General features: G+C 61.6%; 1 protein-coding gene and 1 long non-coding RNA gene across 2 annotated transcripts; one reads left to right on the forward strand and one right to left on the reverse strand.

The window, feature by feature from the left end:
• Window positions 1–1,058: 1,058 nt before the first annotated feature.
• On the forward strand, window positions 1,059–15,366 carry LOC123350290. Its single transcript, XR_006573743.1, has 3 exons — window positions 1,059–1,292; window positions 3,290–3,409; window positions 14,958–15,366. It is a non-coding gene; the product is annotated as an uncharacterized LOC123350290 (long non-coding RNA).
• On the reverse strand, window positions 4,145–12,025 carry LGALS4 (galectin 4). Its single transcript, XM_044988785.1, has 10 exons — window positions 11,898–12,025; window positions 10,475–10,563; window positions 8,746–8,950; window positions 7,999–8,133; window positions 7,228–7,257; window positions 6,774–6,815; window positions 6,099–6,128; window positions 5,702–5,790; window positions 4,968–5,133; window positions 4,145–4,380 (listed from the first exon to the last, which is right to left on the reverse strand). Exons 1-10 carry the CDS (start codon window positions 11,940–11,942, stop codon window positions 4,234–4,236), a joined length of 978 nt encoding a protein of 325 aa, XP_044844720.1. The 5' UTR covers window positions 11,943–12,025; the 3' UTR covers window positions 4,145–4,233.
• Window positions 15,367–15,722: the final 356 nt, after the last annotated feature.

Genomic DNA, 15,722 nt, shown 5'->3' on the forward strand with positions numbered 1-15,722 from the left:
GCACTGCTACAGGCTGGGGATCGACTGGCTAAGCAGCAGTTCTGCAGAAAAGGACCTGGGGATAACAGTGGATGAGAAGCTGGATATGAGTCAGCATTGTGCCCTTGTTGCCAAGAATGCCAACGGCATATTGGGCTGCATTAGTAGGAGCACTGCCAGCAGATCGAGGGAAGTGATTATTTCCTTCTATTCGGCACTGGTGAGGTCACACCTGGAGTATTGCCTCCAGTTTTGTTCCCCCCACTACAGAAAGGATGTGGACAAATTGGAGAGAGTCCAGCGGAGGGCAACGAAAATGATCAGGGGGCTGGAACACATGACTTATGAGGAGAGGCTGAGGGAACTGGGGTTATTTAGTCTGCAGAAGAGAAGAATGAGGGGGGATTTGATAGCAGCCTTCAACTACCTGAAGGGGGTTCCAAAGAGGATGGAGCTCGGCTGTTCTCAGTGGTGGCAGATGACAGAACAAGGAACAATGGTCTCAAGTTGCAGTGGGGGAGGTCTAGGTTGGATATTAGGAAACACTATTTCACCAGGAGGGTGGTGAAGCACTGGAATGGGTTCCCTAAGGAGGTGGCGGTATCTCTATCCTGAGAGGTTTTTAAGGTCAGGCTTGACAAAGCCCTGGCTGGGAAGATTTAGTTGGGAATTGGTCCTGCTTTGAGCAGGGGGTTGAACTAGATACCCCCTGAGGTCCCTTCCAAGCCTGGAATTCTGATTCCATGATCATCTCTGAAAGGTTCCCTCCAGTACAGAGCTAGCGCTATTGTTATTGTTTCTCTCTCGCTCGCTAATACCTTGTGACCTTTGTGTGGTTGTTTAATCAGCTTTATGTAGCAATGTATTAATTGCACGACGTGTCTCTTTCTAGTGAGGCGTGGTGGTTATACAGCTGTATGAATAGTTCGCCTTGATTCCTCTGTCATGAATAAATCGTACAGGTATTTAATGACTTTATTTAGCCGTCCTCCTTGGCATGCCCGTTGTTTGGTCAGAGTACGGTCGTTATGGTTAATGATTCTCCATTGTCCCGTGTCTGGTAGGCGCTTCAGCCCGTGTCCGCAAATGGTGGTGTCCATAGCCACACCGAGTTACTCCATGAGGGGACGATTTCATATAACAACTTTGCGACAGCAATAGAGACACACTCCTCAAGTCGTCACCGGCAGCGGTGGGAGGTGATGGGCGGGGGCGGCCTGTGGAGATTTCAGTGGAGGAAAGAAAGAAAGTCGGGAGAAGGGAAGACTCAGCGGCAGAGAGGAGCCCAGTCGGCCAGAGAGGTGGGAAGAACGGTCAGTATCCAACGGGACAAGATGTTAATTAACAACCAAACTGCTCAAAGGCGCCGCTCCTGGAGCCGTTGGCCGTGTCTGTTATCAAACAGGCACTAGCGGGCACCCGTGTGTTGGCTGATGGGTGAAAAGGCCCAAATCAGGGATCTCCTAACAGGCCTGATGGGCCCAATTCTCAGTGATGTTTCGGTCTGTCTGTCTGCGGTAGCTCCCTGGGCCACCCTCTCCACTCAAGTGTCTGATGAGAACTGAGCTGCTCCGCTCAGCTTTGCCTGATCCTCTGGCTCCGACCCACAACCTGAGCCCCAGGGGCGTTGCGGTGTGTGGCTGTCCCCACAGGGACTTCAAATGCCACCAGCTCAGCCTAGGCATCAAAGCGCCCCTGGGGCTCCTTTCCGAAGAGATGGATTTGTCCCTGCATCCTCGATCTGGATTTCCCATTCTCCCACGGCTGTGCACCTGGCTGCAACGCACCTCCCCAGAGGTGGCTGCATTTCAGGGTGGGGATGATGTGGGGGGTCCCCTGCTTCTTCACACGGCACACGCGGGGCCTGATTGGCAGAGATGCTGCTCCCTAGTCCCGATGTGCCGGTAGCAAATCCGCTCTCGGGATCGTCTAGTCATAACCCTTGTCCCCCGGCTATCCCTGGCTCAGTCCCCTGCTGTGGTGAGGCAGGGACACCTCATCCAGGGCTCTGTGGAGAGGGTGAATAACCCTCATGCGGCAGGGCCTGATTTCCAGGGACAGCGTCGGAGCTCAGCGTCAGCACGGGGCGGGGAGGGCCGGCTGTTCGGATCATGTCACGTGCCCGCTGAGTCCTGGGAACCGGCCTTTGCTAAGAATTTCAGAGACCTGCCCAGACATCCTCAAGTGTCTCCTGCCCCTCAGGACGCAGGGTCACAGAGCCCCCCGGACGTGACTGCGGCTTGCAAGCCAGATTTTCGAAGCTGGAGGTTGGGGATGGCTCCTGGTGGGGGGAGTTTGTGCAGGACATTTCCCGATGCCCTTTGGAAGGCGTCGCTCTGGGCTGGGCGTGGGTGTGAACGGGACCCTCCCTCACCCTTCAAAATGACTCCCAGGGTGCTCGGGTATCCCGGGGGATAATCTCTGCAGAGCCCAGCAGCCCTAGGCCCCAGCCTGCCGTCAGCAGAAATGCACGGTGCCATGCCGATGATTTAAGATGCTAATGAGCATTAATTTGCATGTCGGGGCGGAGCTGCCCAAATCTTGCCAGCCCGCTATGCCAGCTCCATCTTGAGTCAGCCCAGTGGCCAGGCGGTTTATGGCAGACCCAAGACTGGGGTGGTTGGGGGGGGGCTGGTTTGCTGACCCGCCGCCCTCCAGTGGCCTGCGCCCCAGCACGTGCGACCCCCCCCCCCTCTCCAGCAGCTGGGGTGCAACGGGCAGCAGGGAGGAAGCTGGGGGAGGCGGCGCATGGGGCGGTTCTGGTACTGGGTGGGGCAGGCCATGGGGACTGGGGTTGGCAGGTGGTGGGAAGAGTGTGGTGGGGCTGAAGGCCGCCCCGAGCCCTGCCCTGCTCACCCCACAAGGAAACTACATTCCTGCCTGTGAGTGTCGGGTGCAAAATGGAGCTTAGACTCTGGATTCCCGCTGGTCCTGCCTTGGTGTCTGGGCAGCAGCCAGCAAAGGGTTAAGATGAAAAAACCCAAGAGGTCGCGTGGGCTGGAGGAATAGGACAAAGGTTGGGAGCCAGGACTCCTGGGTTCTCTCCCCAGCTCTGGGAGGGGAGTGGGGTCTAGTGGTTAGAGATGGGGGAGGCTGGGAGCCAGGACTCCTGGGTTCTCTCCCCAGCTCTGGGAGGGGAGTGGGGTCTAGTGGTTAGAACAGGGGGCTGGGAGCCAGGACTCCTGGATTCTCTCCCCAGCTCTGGGAGGGGAGTGGGGTCTTGTGGTTAGAGATGGGGGAGGCTGGGAGCCAGGACTCCTGGGTTCCACTGATGGTTTTGCCATTGACTCCCTGTGTAACCTTGCCCAAGCTCCGAGCTGGAGGAGGAGGATCCTGCCCCAGCGGCTGGGGGGGCGTGTGGCTTGAGCAGGCAGATTGCCCGGTGCTCAGCCAGTGCCAGTGAGACCCCGAGGGACTGGGCCGAACCAAGGTAAGAACCAAGTACAACCAGGCCAGCTCCCTTCCCTGCCCCCACCCCGGCCTCCTGATGAGGTGACAGGGCCCAGCGGCCTGCAGCCCCCCAGAGCTGAGTGTTGGGCCCCAGAGCTGCAGCAACCCGGGGGCGGGGGGACTTTTGGTCTGTGCTCCCAGAGGAGCAGAACGTCCTTGTCCCCCCCCCGTTGGCGGACCCCGGCTGGGGACGGTTCTGCTCGGCTCCTGAGAAGCGCTGCAGAGCAGGCGGTGAGTGCAGGGCTGCAGGCTCCTAAAATGGGGGGGCAGGCTGTGGGGACCATGAGGTTGCCGGCTGGGGATGGGGTTTGTAGGGCTTGGCTGTAGGGTGGCTCAGGTCAGCTGTGCAGGGAGTGAGCAGGTGGGGGGGCTTCTGGCAAGGGGGAGGGTTGCAGTGGGGGCTGTGGGGCATGGGGGGGGTTTCCTGGCACTGGAGGAGGGGTCGGGGGGAGACTGGGAGGCTTAATTTGGTGATGTTTGCCAGGGTCTTAGTGGGCGGCCTGGGAAAGGGAGGGGTCAGAGGATCATTAGAACATCTCTAGGCCATCACAACCATCCCTGCGCGGGCCTCAAACTTGGTTCCACCTGGAGGAGAGTCCCCAGCAGCTGTGAGCAGGGCAGGGTCTATGACACACAGGGAAGCGGCTCCGATTCCACCCAGCAGCGGGCGGCGTGAGGAGGGGAAGGCAGTCCACCCGGCAGCATCACTGAGAGAAGCAGAGTAGTTTATTGGGTCTGCGATGCCAGCCGGGGGCGGGAGGGCAGCGTTGTGCGTCCCTCCCCCGCGGGGCGGTGGGGCCGGGCTCAGAACTGGACGTAGGACAGGACCACATCGCCGTTGATCTCCAGCGTGTCGATCCGCTGGAACTCGCGGAAACGGTGGTTGTAGTCGAAGAGCGGCTGCCCATTGGCGAAGACCTTGAAACGTCCGTTCCCGCAGCGGATGGAGAGCTGTGGGGGGAGAGCGGCCGTGAGAAGGACCCACCCTGGACAGCCGCGAAGGAGCTGATCCCTTATGGGACCAGGCAGCATGGCCTAGTGGAGACCGTGCTGCCAGAGAATCCCCATTAGCTGCTAACTGTATAGGGGCTATGACACACAGGCACACAGTTCTGATGCCATCCAGCAGAGGGTGAACATTCTCTCACTCGTTCTCTGCTCTAGAAGAACCTGAGTTTGAGCTAAAGGAGAATCCACATTAACTGTTAGCAGTATAGGGCATATGATACACATACGAGCAGTTTGGATTCCATCCAGCAGAGGGCAGCAGTTACCTATTACGCACACATACCCCTACCTCCCCCTCCTCTTCCAAATGCCCCAGGACTTAAGTTAACAGAGAATACCCATTAGCTGCTAGCTATATAGGGGCAACGACACACAGACTTGCAGTTCTTATGCCATCCAGCAGAGGGCAGCAGACTGCATGAGCGTGCGCGCACACTGCTCCAGAAGACCCTGGGCTTGAGCGAAGGGAGAATCCCCATTAGCGGCTAGCAGTATAGGGCGTATGCCACACAGACGAGCCGTTTACTCACATCGAAGTACTGGCCAGGCTGGAAGGGGTTGTGAGGCAGCTCTCGCTCCTCGGAGCCCCAGTTCCCGTTCAGGAGGCTGTTCCGGACCACCACCCTCTCGTTCAGGCGGGGGTTAATGTGCAGGGCGATATCCTTGGAGTGGCCCATCTTGAAGTTGATGCAGAAGCTGGAGAGGCAGAGAACCGGTGAGGCTGGGGGGTGGGGGGGATTGTGTGTGTGTGTGGGGGGGTGTCATCTGCTCTTGAGTGGGGTGTGGCTTTGGGGGAGGGGGGTGGGGCTGGACATACAACCCTGTAGCCAGATACACAGGGCCATTGCACTTGGCTGGGAGAAGCCAAGTCTGGGCTAGAAAGCACGGCCTGAGGGCTGGAGCACAGGGCTGGGAGCCAGGACTATCCCCAGCTCTGGGAGGGGAGTGGGGTCTAGTGGTTGGAGCAGGGGGGCTGGGAGCCGGGACTCCTGGCTTCTAGCCCCAGCTCTGGGAAGGGAGTGGGGCTAGTGGTTAGAGCAAGGGGGGGTGCTGGGAGCCAGGACTCCTGGCTTCTATCCTCAGCTCTGGGAGGGGAGTGGGGTCTAGTGGTTGGAGCGGGGGGGAGGGGCTGGGAGCCAGGAGTCCTGGCTTCTATCCCCAGCTCTATGCTGATTCACCATGAGACTGGGGGGGGAGGGGAAGTCACTTCCCCCCTGCTGGTGCCTCAGTTTCCCCTGCTGAAGACAGTGCCGTGGCTGCATACCTCTTAGCGCCCTGCGGGACGAGTCCTTTCACCACCACCGTCTTCTTGGACGTCAGCCCGCCTGGGAAGTTAGCCACATAGGGAACTTGCTGCAAGAGAATGGAGACCCCCCGGCTAGAACTGTCTTGTCTAGAAGCGTCTCCGATGTGTTGCAGGGAGGGGGCTTAGCAGTGCAGTGCTAGGAGGTGCTGTGCTCCAGGGAGCGGGGCAGAGGCGGGTGGGGGGAGGGGAGGTCCTGCTACCAGCTTCGTTCAGCGTGGCTCTTGGCCACCTGGCACGTTCCACCCCAGAGGTGGCTGCCCTCCGGGGCTATGGGGAGGAGTTGAGGGAGAAAGCGTAAGGTGGCTTCACTGCGGGAGCGAAAGGGCAGAGCGAACCCCAAGTCTGCTGCGCTTACCGGGTTAAAGGCAGCGGGGCCAGTCATCATCTGTGGGGCAGAGAAATCCAGGAGTTATTAATCTGGCCAGCCGTGGTGTGGCCCAACCCTCCCGCCCTAAGGCCCTGGGGGTGTCTCTGTCCCTCCGGCCCACAGAACTGGCCGTCACCTGATGGCTCCTCTCTAGTTTTCCAGGAAATATCTGGCCTTTCCTTAGCTAAAATCCTCTCCTAGCCCAGCAGTTTCGAGTTGGATACAGAATTCGCCTCCACTTCCTGTCTTAAACTGCTGTGTAGAACTGCAGTGCAGCTGTTCAATGGTAGCTGCACCCCACCCCAGAGGTGGTCGCATCTCAGTACTGGGTGAGGATTCCCTCTACAATCAGCTGTCACCTTCCATCCTAGAAGTGGCTGCATTTCAGTCATGGGGGACATGATCCCTGTATAAACAGCTGCTGTGCCATGCCCCAGTGGCGGCTGCATCTTGGCACTGGGTGACGGATTCCCCATACAATCAGCTGCCACGTTCCACCCTAGAGGCGGCTGCATTTCAAGAGTGGGTGAGGTGATCTCCGTATAAGCAGCCGCCCCGCCCCAGAGGTGGCTGCATCTCGGCGCTGAGCTTTACAAACAGGGCTCAGGAATACGAGGGTGTTTATCAGGGGATTTCCTCCTTCCCGGGCCGCAGTGTACTTACCGGCAGGCTTATGGCTGGCGGCGGCATATTCGGCTGCATGCCCTGCGAGACGGAGACAATATAAGGGGGGTTACAGGGGCTGAGGCTGCAGGGTTGGAATGGCTCTCCGAGAAGCCCGGGCGAGCTGAGGCCGTGGGGCTGATCCAGGGAGGAGTGGGTCCCGGGATCCCGGCTAGAGGGGCCCATGGGATCTCTGCTCCCCAGGGGAAGTGGCTGCTAAGACAGAGGGAAGGGCCCCATGACTCTTTGTGTGTGGGGGGGGGAAGGACCCCCTGCAGGACTCCCCCCCCCCCATGCCCTCTGGGCTCGTCACACTGCAGCAGGGGGCCCAGCAAAGCCCGGGTGGCTTGTGGGGTGGGGTGTAGCTGCAGTAATGGGCTGGGTGCCCCTGAGTTGCCCACCCTGAACTGGCATCTCCCCCAGCCCCGGGCATGTGGGTCTCCTGGGTACTTACAAGCATCCCGGGCTGCGGGTAATACATCCCCTGCAGGAAGGAAACACATGTGACACTGGGCCCAGAGAGGGGAGAGGTATTGTCAATCCCGGACTCCTGGGTTCTCTCCCCAGCTCTGGTGGGGGAGCAGGCTCTAGTGGTTAGAGTGGGGGGGCTGGGAGCCAGGACTCCTGGGTTCTCTCCGAGCTCGGGGAGGGGAGCGGGGTCTAGTGGTTAGAGCAGGGGGGATCTGGGAGCCAGGACGCCTGGGTTCTGTCCCCAGCTCTGGGAGGGAGCAGGATCTAGTGGTTAGAGCAGAGGGGCTTGGAGACAGGACTCCTGGGTTCTCTCCCCAGCTCTGGGAGAGGAGTGGGGTCTAGTGGTTAGAGCAGGGGGGGGTCTGGGAGCCAGGACGCCTGGGTTCTGTCCCCAGCTCTGGGAGGGAGCGGGATCTAGTGGTTAGAGCAGAGGGGCTGTGAGCCAGGACTCCTGGGTTCTCTCCCCAGCTCTGGGAGAGGAGTGGGGTCTAGTGGTTAGAGCAGGGGGGTCTGGGAGCCAGGACGCCTGGGTTCTGTCCCCAGCTCTGGGAGGGAGTGGGATTTAGTGGTTAGAGCAGAGGGGCTGTGAGCCAGGACTCCTGGGTTCTATCCCCAGCTCTCCTACCATCCAAGCTCTCAGCTTTTTCCCTGAACCAACCCACGCGTTGGCGGTTTGGCTGCGGGGCCGGCGCTGTGCGTCAGCGTCCCAGTCCCGCATCTCCACCGCCCGCCTGTGCACCCCCCGGTCACTCACCCCGCCCCCCATCATGCCCCCTCCCATGACGTTGAGCGACTGCAGCTCGAGGTCCCCGTCCACGTCGACGACCTGCACGCGCTCGGGCGGGATGCGGTGCCGGAACTCGTAGCAGGGGGCCCCGTTCACCGTGACCTGGGGCGGGAGACAGGCAGCGTCAGGATCTGGCCCCCCCTACCCCACCCTCGCGGAGCAGGCAGGGGGTGCCAGACTTGGAGGGTGGCAGGAAATTGGGGGTGAGGCCTCCTGGCCCCCCATGTTAGAGAGCAGGTGTTGGGATGTTTGGGGGGGGACAATTCCCCCTTTCAAAGACCCCACCCAGATGGGGGGAGAGGGGTGTCACCCCCCACCCCTTTTCCCAGGCCATTGGGGAGCAGCCCCCAGCCCACTGGCCTGGAGCATTCAATTGCAGACGGGGTATCGCCACCCCATCCTCTTGATCCAGTGGGGCCCGCCCTCCCCATGGGTTGCTCCCCACCCCCCATATTTCCCCTGCCCAGATGGGGGAGCTCTTCAATGGGGCATTATCCCTCTGCCCCCCAATGCAGAATATGTCCATCCACAGCCCCCCCCGTATCCCTTGTGCCCCCACCTGCCTCCCACAGCCCCCCATATCCCTTGTGGCCCCCAGCAGGCTCCCCCACATCCCTTGTGCCTCCACCTGCCCCCCATATCCTTTGTGGCCCCCACCTGCCCCCCGCAACCCCCCCAATATCCCTCATGCCCCTCCCCCAATACCCTCCCTACCCGGTAGCTCTCGGGGGTGATGCTGAAGACCATCTCGAAGTGCTGCCCCCTGTGGAAGGGCATCTCGTGCTTGTGCTCCTCCTTGGCCCACTTGCCGTGCTGGAAGCTGTTGAAGACAATCTTGTCCCCGCTGTCGAAGCGGGGGTTGAAGTGCAGGGCGATGTCGGCCCCCTTCTCTGGGCCACAGGAGAAATTCACGCGGAACCTGGGGTGCAGGGGAGGGGGGGGGTGAGCGAGCTGCAGGGGGCTGGGGGAGTCTGGCCCAGGCCCCGGCTGTGTTGGGGAGGGGGCGGAGACAGGAGCGGGATCTGGTCCCTCGCTATCAATACCTGCTGGGGGTGGGGGGGTAAAGGCCAGAGCGGGAAAATTGCAGCTGGAAATTCAGGTTTCTAGCCATCTAGCTGCACCGCTGACCCCTCCTGGGTGGACTCAGGGCTGCTGATCTGTGTGTCATAGGCCCTATACTGCAGAGGGAGAATTCGTTCATGGGTGCTGGATAGAAATGGCTGCGGGTCGGGATTGAGGGGCACCAGCAGAACTGTGTGGGGGGAGCCTGGGGCTGGGATAGCAGGGGCTGTGGGTTGGGCATGAGGGTCACTGGCAGAGCTGTGGGTGGGCACCGGGGGCCAGGAATAAGGGGCACTGGCAGAACTGTGTGTGAGGAGGCCAGGGGCTGGGATAGCAGGGACTGTGGGTCGGGATTGAGGGGCACCAGCAGACCTGGGTGTGGGGGGGGGTCCAGGGGGCTGGGGATCGGGAATGAAGGGCACTGGCAGAACTGTGTGTGGGGAGGCCAGGGGCTGGGATAGCAGGGACTGCGGGTCGGGATTGAGGGGCACCAGCAGACCTGGGTGTGGGGGGGGGTCCAGGGGGCTGGGGATCGGGAATGAAGGGCACTGGCAGAGCTGTGTGGGAGGAGGCCAGGGCCCGGGAATGAGGGGGGCTGAGTTCTTGTTCCCATGAGGGGAGGAGCTCACTCTCTTGTGAAGGAGGGGCAGTCGCAGCAGGGAGGGGGTCCAGGGACCCCTCCCCCCAAAAAAGAGGGAATGACGTGGCGTTGTGAGGCGAATGCCCCCAACCAGGGGCCGGTAGCCAGATCTAACTAGCCCGCAGCAGCTCTGAGCAGCGATCGGGCCTGGGGGTGACTTTCTGGCGTTGCCATGACAATGGCTTTGGTTTGGGAGGTGCTACACCTCCCCCCTGCCCCCCCATATCCCCTGGCGTAGGGGTGTGTCAGGTGTACGCGCTGCGCTCCCTGATGCAGCTCCCCTTTCACCCCGTCCCGCCCCCTGCTCGGCTGGGAGCTCCGGTCCTTTGCCCCACAGTCCCTCCCCGCGCCCGGGGCTCCAGGCTCGGGCGGCAGGTTCCTGTTTCTCTGTTTTAATCAGCCACAAGCCCAAGGTCGTCACCCTCGTTAAACATCCCGCAGTGGTTTATGCCGCGGCCTGGCCAAACTGGACCAATCTGCCTCCCGCGATCCCCTCCGCTGCATGACTCTGCGCCGTACTGTGTCCCAAACGCCTGGGCTGTGTGGCTGTTAAACACCTTCCACCCCAGAGGCGGCTGCATCTCAGCACCAGGCGAGTGATCCCTGTATAACCAGCCCCCACGCCCCACCCCAGAGGTGGCTGCATCCCAGCACCAGGGGAGGGAACCCTCTTTAACCAGCCGCCGCGCCCCACATGAGCCCAGCTGTCCCCCTCCTTTCCCCCCCTGCCCGACGTGTTACCGCTTGGTGTGATGGGGCACCGTGCCCTGGACATAGATGGACATCCCGGGCCGCAGCCCCCCAGCGATGGGGGTGGCATGAGGGAGGGGCTGAGAGATGGAGAGAGAGAGAGAGAGACGATGCTGAGGGGGGAATTGACCGGTGACACCCCCGACCCCGTAGACACACAGAGTGGGTGCCAGTTCCCCACCCCACCCCCTTTAGCGATGCCTGGGGATCCCCCCGCTGCCCTCCAGCCTCGCCTCTCCCCGAGTTGCTCCCCTGGGGCTGGGATCTGGCCAGGAGCCCTTCGGGAACCAAGCTGGGGCTCTAGGCCGCAGCAGGGGCTGGGGAAACTGATCGCTTTGCAGGAGGAGTCTGGTGCTCCTTGGCTGGCAGCAACCCCCCACCCTAAACCACCTGCGAGGAGACAGCCCCCAGCCTGCAACCCCGGCCTTTCCCGAGGCTGATTCTAGTTAGCGGGCGTCTGTACCTCCCTTTGGGATCCTCGGGGAAAGGAGCCGCCAGGGACCGTGCGTTAATTATTAATTGATCCCATCCCCACAGGTGAGCGGGGTGGGACCGCCCAGGGCTCCGGCTGGGCTGGTATCGCTGGAGCCGAGAAACACGCAGGGGATTGGGCGGGTTCCCCACCCCCCCGGCCTGCGCCCCACCCTAACCCCCCTCGCCCCTGGGCCCTTAGCCAGGTGCCTTCCGGAGCGGCTCCCCCAGGTCCGGGGGTAAAAGCCGACTGGCTGGCGGGGACGGGAGCCGAGCGGAGCCGGCGGCCGTGGGCAGGCTGCGGGGATCTCTGTGTTTTGGTGAGCTGAGCAGCATTTCCCTGGGGGGGGAGGCTAAGACGTTCCCACCCCAGCCCCACACTGCAGGTCGTCTGCCCCAGCGTCCTCATCCCCACGGTGGCTGGCATAAACTCCAGCCCCTCTGTTTGTTTTTGCCATGGCAGCATCGGCTCTCGGGCAGGAACCGACGCCGGCCGCGCTCTGTCGGCATCTCGGCGTGGGGTGTAAGTTACACATCAGCTTGGGGGATCTTCGCGTGGTGTAACTGACCCCCCCACGAGATGGGGCCGGCAACTAACCAGAGTGCCAGACGAGGGGCGTCATCTCTGAGCGGGGGAGCAGAATCAGGCCCCTGCTCGCCGCCAGCCGGACTGGGAACTTTCCAGCGTCGCCAGCCAGGCGCCCCTGAGGCCCAGCCATGCATTACAGGGCCGGGGGGGTCGGCTGGAGCTAGCCGAGCGGGAGGGCTGGCTTGCTGGCTATCGGCAGCCACCGTCCATCCAGGGGCCAGCCGGGTGTAAATCTGCTGCTGTGGAGCTGCCACTGGATTTGTGCCGGGCGTAATGGAGAGCACAAGTCTTTAGGTGCCCAACTCCCATGGGTTTGAGAGCAATGCCCGGGGTGTGTGGGTGTGTGACACTTACCGGGTTGTAGACGGGCTGGTAGCCGGGTGCAGGCATGTAGGCCATCGGGGCGCTGGGGGAGTCTCTCTGTGCAGCGAATGGGCAGGACGGGGCACAGGGAACGGAGCAGGCAGAGGGCAGGGGGTTTATAGGACTGGACTGGGAGGCGGGGCAGCCATGCCACTCGGCCAACCTCCGCCCACCGGCCCAGTAGAGGTGTCACCCTCCTGCCCGGCCGCGCCCAGCTCAGTGGAAAATCCCCATTGCCAGTGGAAATGGCAAAGCCAAACTGATGATGATCTAGTGGTTGAAGCTGGGGAGGGGGAGGGCTGGGAGGCAGGACTCCTGGGTCCTATTCCTAGTCTGGTAGGAGGTGGGGGTACAGTGGGTTAAGGCAAAAGGGGATGAGAGTCCAGACTCCTGGGTCCCATCCCTGGCTCTGGGAGGGGAGTGGGGACTAGTGGTTAAAGCAGGATGGGGGGCTGGAACCAGGACTCCTGGGTTCTATTCTGGAGTGGCTCACCCCACAACGTGCTTAGAGCAGCGACCCCGTCCAGTGTCACATGCGCTTTGTGACCATAGCGCTGGGCCAGTCGGTTTCCCTTCGAGCTCCTGGTGACACCCCCTTTGTGGTGGCTGGGCGCTGCGCCCCTGCAGAGTGGGGTGGGGATTAAATTCACACCCACATCCCGCTTAGGGTGCAGGAAAGGCAAGAGCGCTGCTGGGCTGACCGGGACCCATCACGACAAATACCAAACAGGCCTGTAATGTAGAACCTGCGTTACTGTTAGTGCCTGAATGTACATCAGCCAGAATCACAGGGAGTGGGGTCTAGTGGATAGAGCGGGGGCGGGCTGGGAGCAGGATTCCTGGGTTCTCTCCCCAGCTCTGGGAGGGGAGTGGGGTCTAGTGGTTAGAGCGGGGGGGGCTGGGAGCCAGGACGCCTGGGTTCTCTCCCCAGCTCTGCCACACTCCTTGCTCACAGATTTTCCATTGACCCAACCCTGGGGCTGACAGCTTAGCTGCAAGAGGTGGCGCTGGGCGGGACGCTGCCGCCTTCCCCCTTGGCTTAGGGGGTTTCCAACCTTTCAGGAGTGTCCTGGACTCTCCAGGAATTAAAAGATTCACCGTTAATGTTGTCAGTCATGTGACCAGCCCTCCAGGAATACGTCCAGCTAAAATTGGCAGCCCTGCTTTGAGCCGATCCCTTTCCCTCTCCGTGCCCACGTTTCTCCCCCAGCGTGAGAGCAGCTGATCCCCGAGTCGGGGGCACTGGCAGCTTAGGGAAGGCAGAGGGCTGGGCGCTGGGCGGCACGGCCAGCCGGCGGCGAAGGCCCAGCCATCATTGGAGCCAGCACACGGGTAGCGGTGACCTGGATTGGATCTGGGGTGCTGGCACAAGGCAGGCGATTTGGGTCTGGGGGGAGCAGAGGGGACGTGCTGTAGGATACGGGGTGGGAGGGCTGGGCGTCTCCCTGTGCCCTTTCCCCCAGGAGGTGCAGCTCTCCAAAGAGCCGTGCCCAGATGACAGATGGGTGCCGGCCCGGGGCTGTGTTTGCTGACGAGGGGAGCGTCCCTGCCTGACCGTGGGCGGCTGGCTCAACGTGGCAGAAAGCAAACAGTGGGCCCCATGGACCGGTGCCTTTGGCCCAGCTGTGCTGGGGGGCAGGGGGGGGCAGCAGGCAGGGGAGGGACTGGCTTCCTCATTGCTAAGCATTGTGGCCGGGCCCCTCGACTCTGGTGCGGCCGCACCCTGTGCACGAGGGAGGCTGTGACGTCGGTGTTTCAGAGTCTGTGGTTACCAGGAGGCCGGATCCCGGGCCCTGCCTGCTCCCCCCCAGAGCCAGGTCCCTGGAGTTGCGCTGGGATGTGCACGCTCTGCTCAGACCGGGGCAGGCTGAGCACAAGGCTGGGAGCCAGGAACCCCAGCCGTCCTGTGCCAGGTCCCCAGGGGGTGATGTTCTTACGGGCATCGGCACTGGTGTTATGGCAGCACCTGGAACCCGCCCTTCCCACAACGGGGCTTCATTGGGCCGGGTGCCGCAAAGACCCAGAGTGAGAGGCGGGGGTCAGGTTTGGGGTTACGAGTGTAGTGCTTATTAGGTGTATTACGGTAGCAGGTGAGCTTCAGGCCCCATTGCACATCCAGTCTGAATAATTAGCGAAGGGGAGGGGAAACTGAGGCACCGAGAGGTGTGACTTGCCCAAGGCACGAATAGAACTCAGGTGTCCGGACTCCCAGCGCTGCTGCCCTGTGGCCACGTGGGGGAGGAGGGGAGAAGACCAGGGCCCTGGGTGACGTTGAGCCCGTTCACGCAGGCTGGCACAGGTCAGCGTCTCTTCCAAGGGCACGGGCCGCGCCTCCCCCCGCACCGGGGGGCCGACGGGATGGTGCCGCTAAGCTGCATCCCGCCAGCCCAGGCCTTGCCCACGCCCGAGGAAGTTCAGCCCCAGGTCGCACGGTGTCACCTTGGAAGGAGGGTGTCCCCCAGGCAGCGAACCCGATGGCCTTTCGTCTTCACTGCTGTTTGCTCAGCCTGCAGGATTGTGCCACGCAGCTCGTTCACTGGGCCAGAGGACAGGCGGTTGGAAGAGCCAGCGCCCCTTGGCCCGGTGCCCCATCCCCTCCCCACCCAGAGCTCTCCCAGGAGCTGGATTTTATGGGCCGATTGCTACCCTTCCACTCAATGCAACGAGCAATGTTCAAAGCAGAAAAGGGCAGAGTAGGCAGGTGTGCCCGGGCCCTTGGGAATGGGTGGGGGTTGAAATGACAGCTTAGCGTGCTGGCATCGTCTCGTACCCGCCTCGGCTACATGCGTGAGCGTCGGCACCGAGAACGCTTTCAGCTGCAAAAATGCAGATTTGGCAACCACGGAATTCGGGTGGGTTTTGCCAGATGGGTTGGGTGAAAAAGAAAAACCCCAACCCCACAAAACGCCAGTGAATCGCTTTGATTTGCCCCGTTTAAGCCAAGCAAACCAGCCCCCTCCCGCCCACACACTTTGAAAAGGAGGGAAAAAAACAAACAAAAACGCTCAGTATTTTTGGTGCCCTGAAATGACGCTTTTTTACGCTTTTCAGTGCCGCGAAATGTCAAAGCAACCCAAGGAGAAAACTCGGAGCTGTGCCAGCTGTGGCCATCACTGTGCATGGGGCCAGCGCCAGCCTGGCTGGCTGGTGGGTGCTGCCGAGGGGATTTCAGCACCATTGGGAGCCAGGGAGGGCTCCGTGCCAACGGGCAGCAGGTGCATCACACATACAAGGCTCCCCGGCGCTGGTCTCGCCGTACTCGTCACTACAGGGTGTCTGGTAAGGTCTCTGCTGCAAGCCTGGGGCAGATTGCGAAGCTCGGCGTCTGTACAATTAGGGGCTGCAGGTCTGGCACTAAAAGGGGTGCACAGACACCTGGCAGGCCCCCTTCTCGCTCCTCGGCGGCTCATGTGCCAATTTCACAACCGTCACCCATTGACAGATGAAACAAAATGCTACTCAGGAGCCTTGGGTCCTCTTGGAAAACACCCAAAACCGCCAGGAGTAAAGACAATGAACTTCTGGAGCTAGAGCTGGGGAGGAGCGGGGTGGGGGGTGCAGCAGTTCCCCCGTTATCCTTCACCCAGGCTGGTAATGGGGGTTGTTTCGTGAAAGGGGGCCACGGCCAGGCTTGGCTGACACTGGTGGAAGGACCGTGGGTGGAGGAGCCGGGGTTAGGATTGTGGCTTACTGGCTGCTGAAGCTACTTGGTAAATAAACGTGGCCTTGTTTTCACTACAGCCCACCCCCCCCGGCAGTGCCGTGTGTTCAGGGGCGCGGCCTTCGACCGTGTAACGACCAAGCGGTGGGGATGGC

This window comes from Mauremys mutica, chromosome 15 (assembly GCF_020497125.1).
Source record: "Mauremys mutica isolate MM-2020 ecotype Southern chromosome 15, ASM2049712v1, whole genome shotgun sequence".
NCBI classification, from domain to species: domain Eukaryota; kingdom Metazoa; phylum Chordata; order Testudines; family Geoemydidae; genus Mauremys; species Mauremys mutica.

Coding starts and splice junctions, on each gene's coding strand:
- LGALS4 (XM_044988785.1), bottom strand. CDS start 11,942: ATGGCCTACATGCCTGCACCCGGCTACCAGCCCGTCTACAACCCG. Junction 8,134..8,745: donor TCACCCCCGAGAGCTACCGG/GTAGGGAGGGTA, acceptor CTCCCGCCCCAG/GTCACGGTGAACGGGGCCCC. Junction 5,134..5,701: donor GTCCCGCAGGGCGCTAAGAG/GTATGCAGCCAC, acceptor CTGCCTCTCCAG/CTTCTGCATCAACTTCAAGA.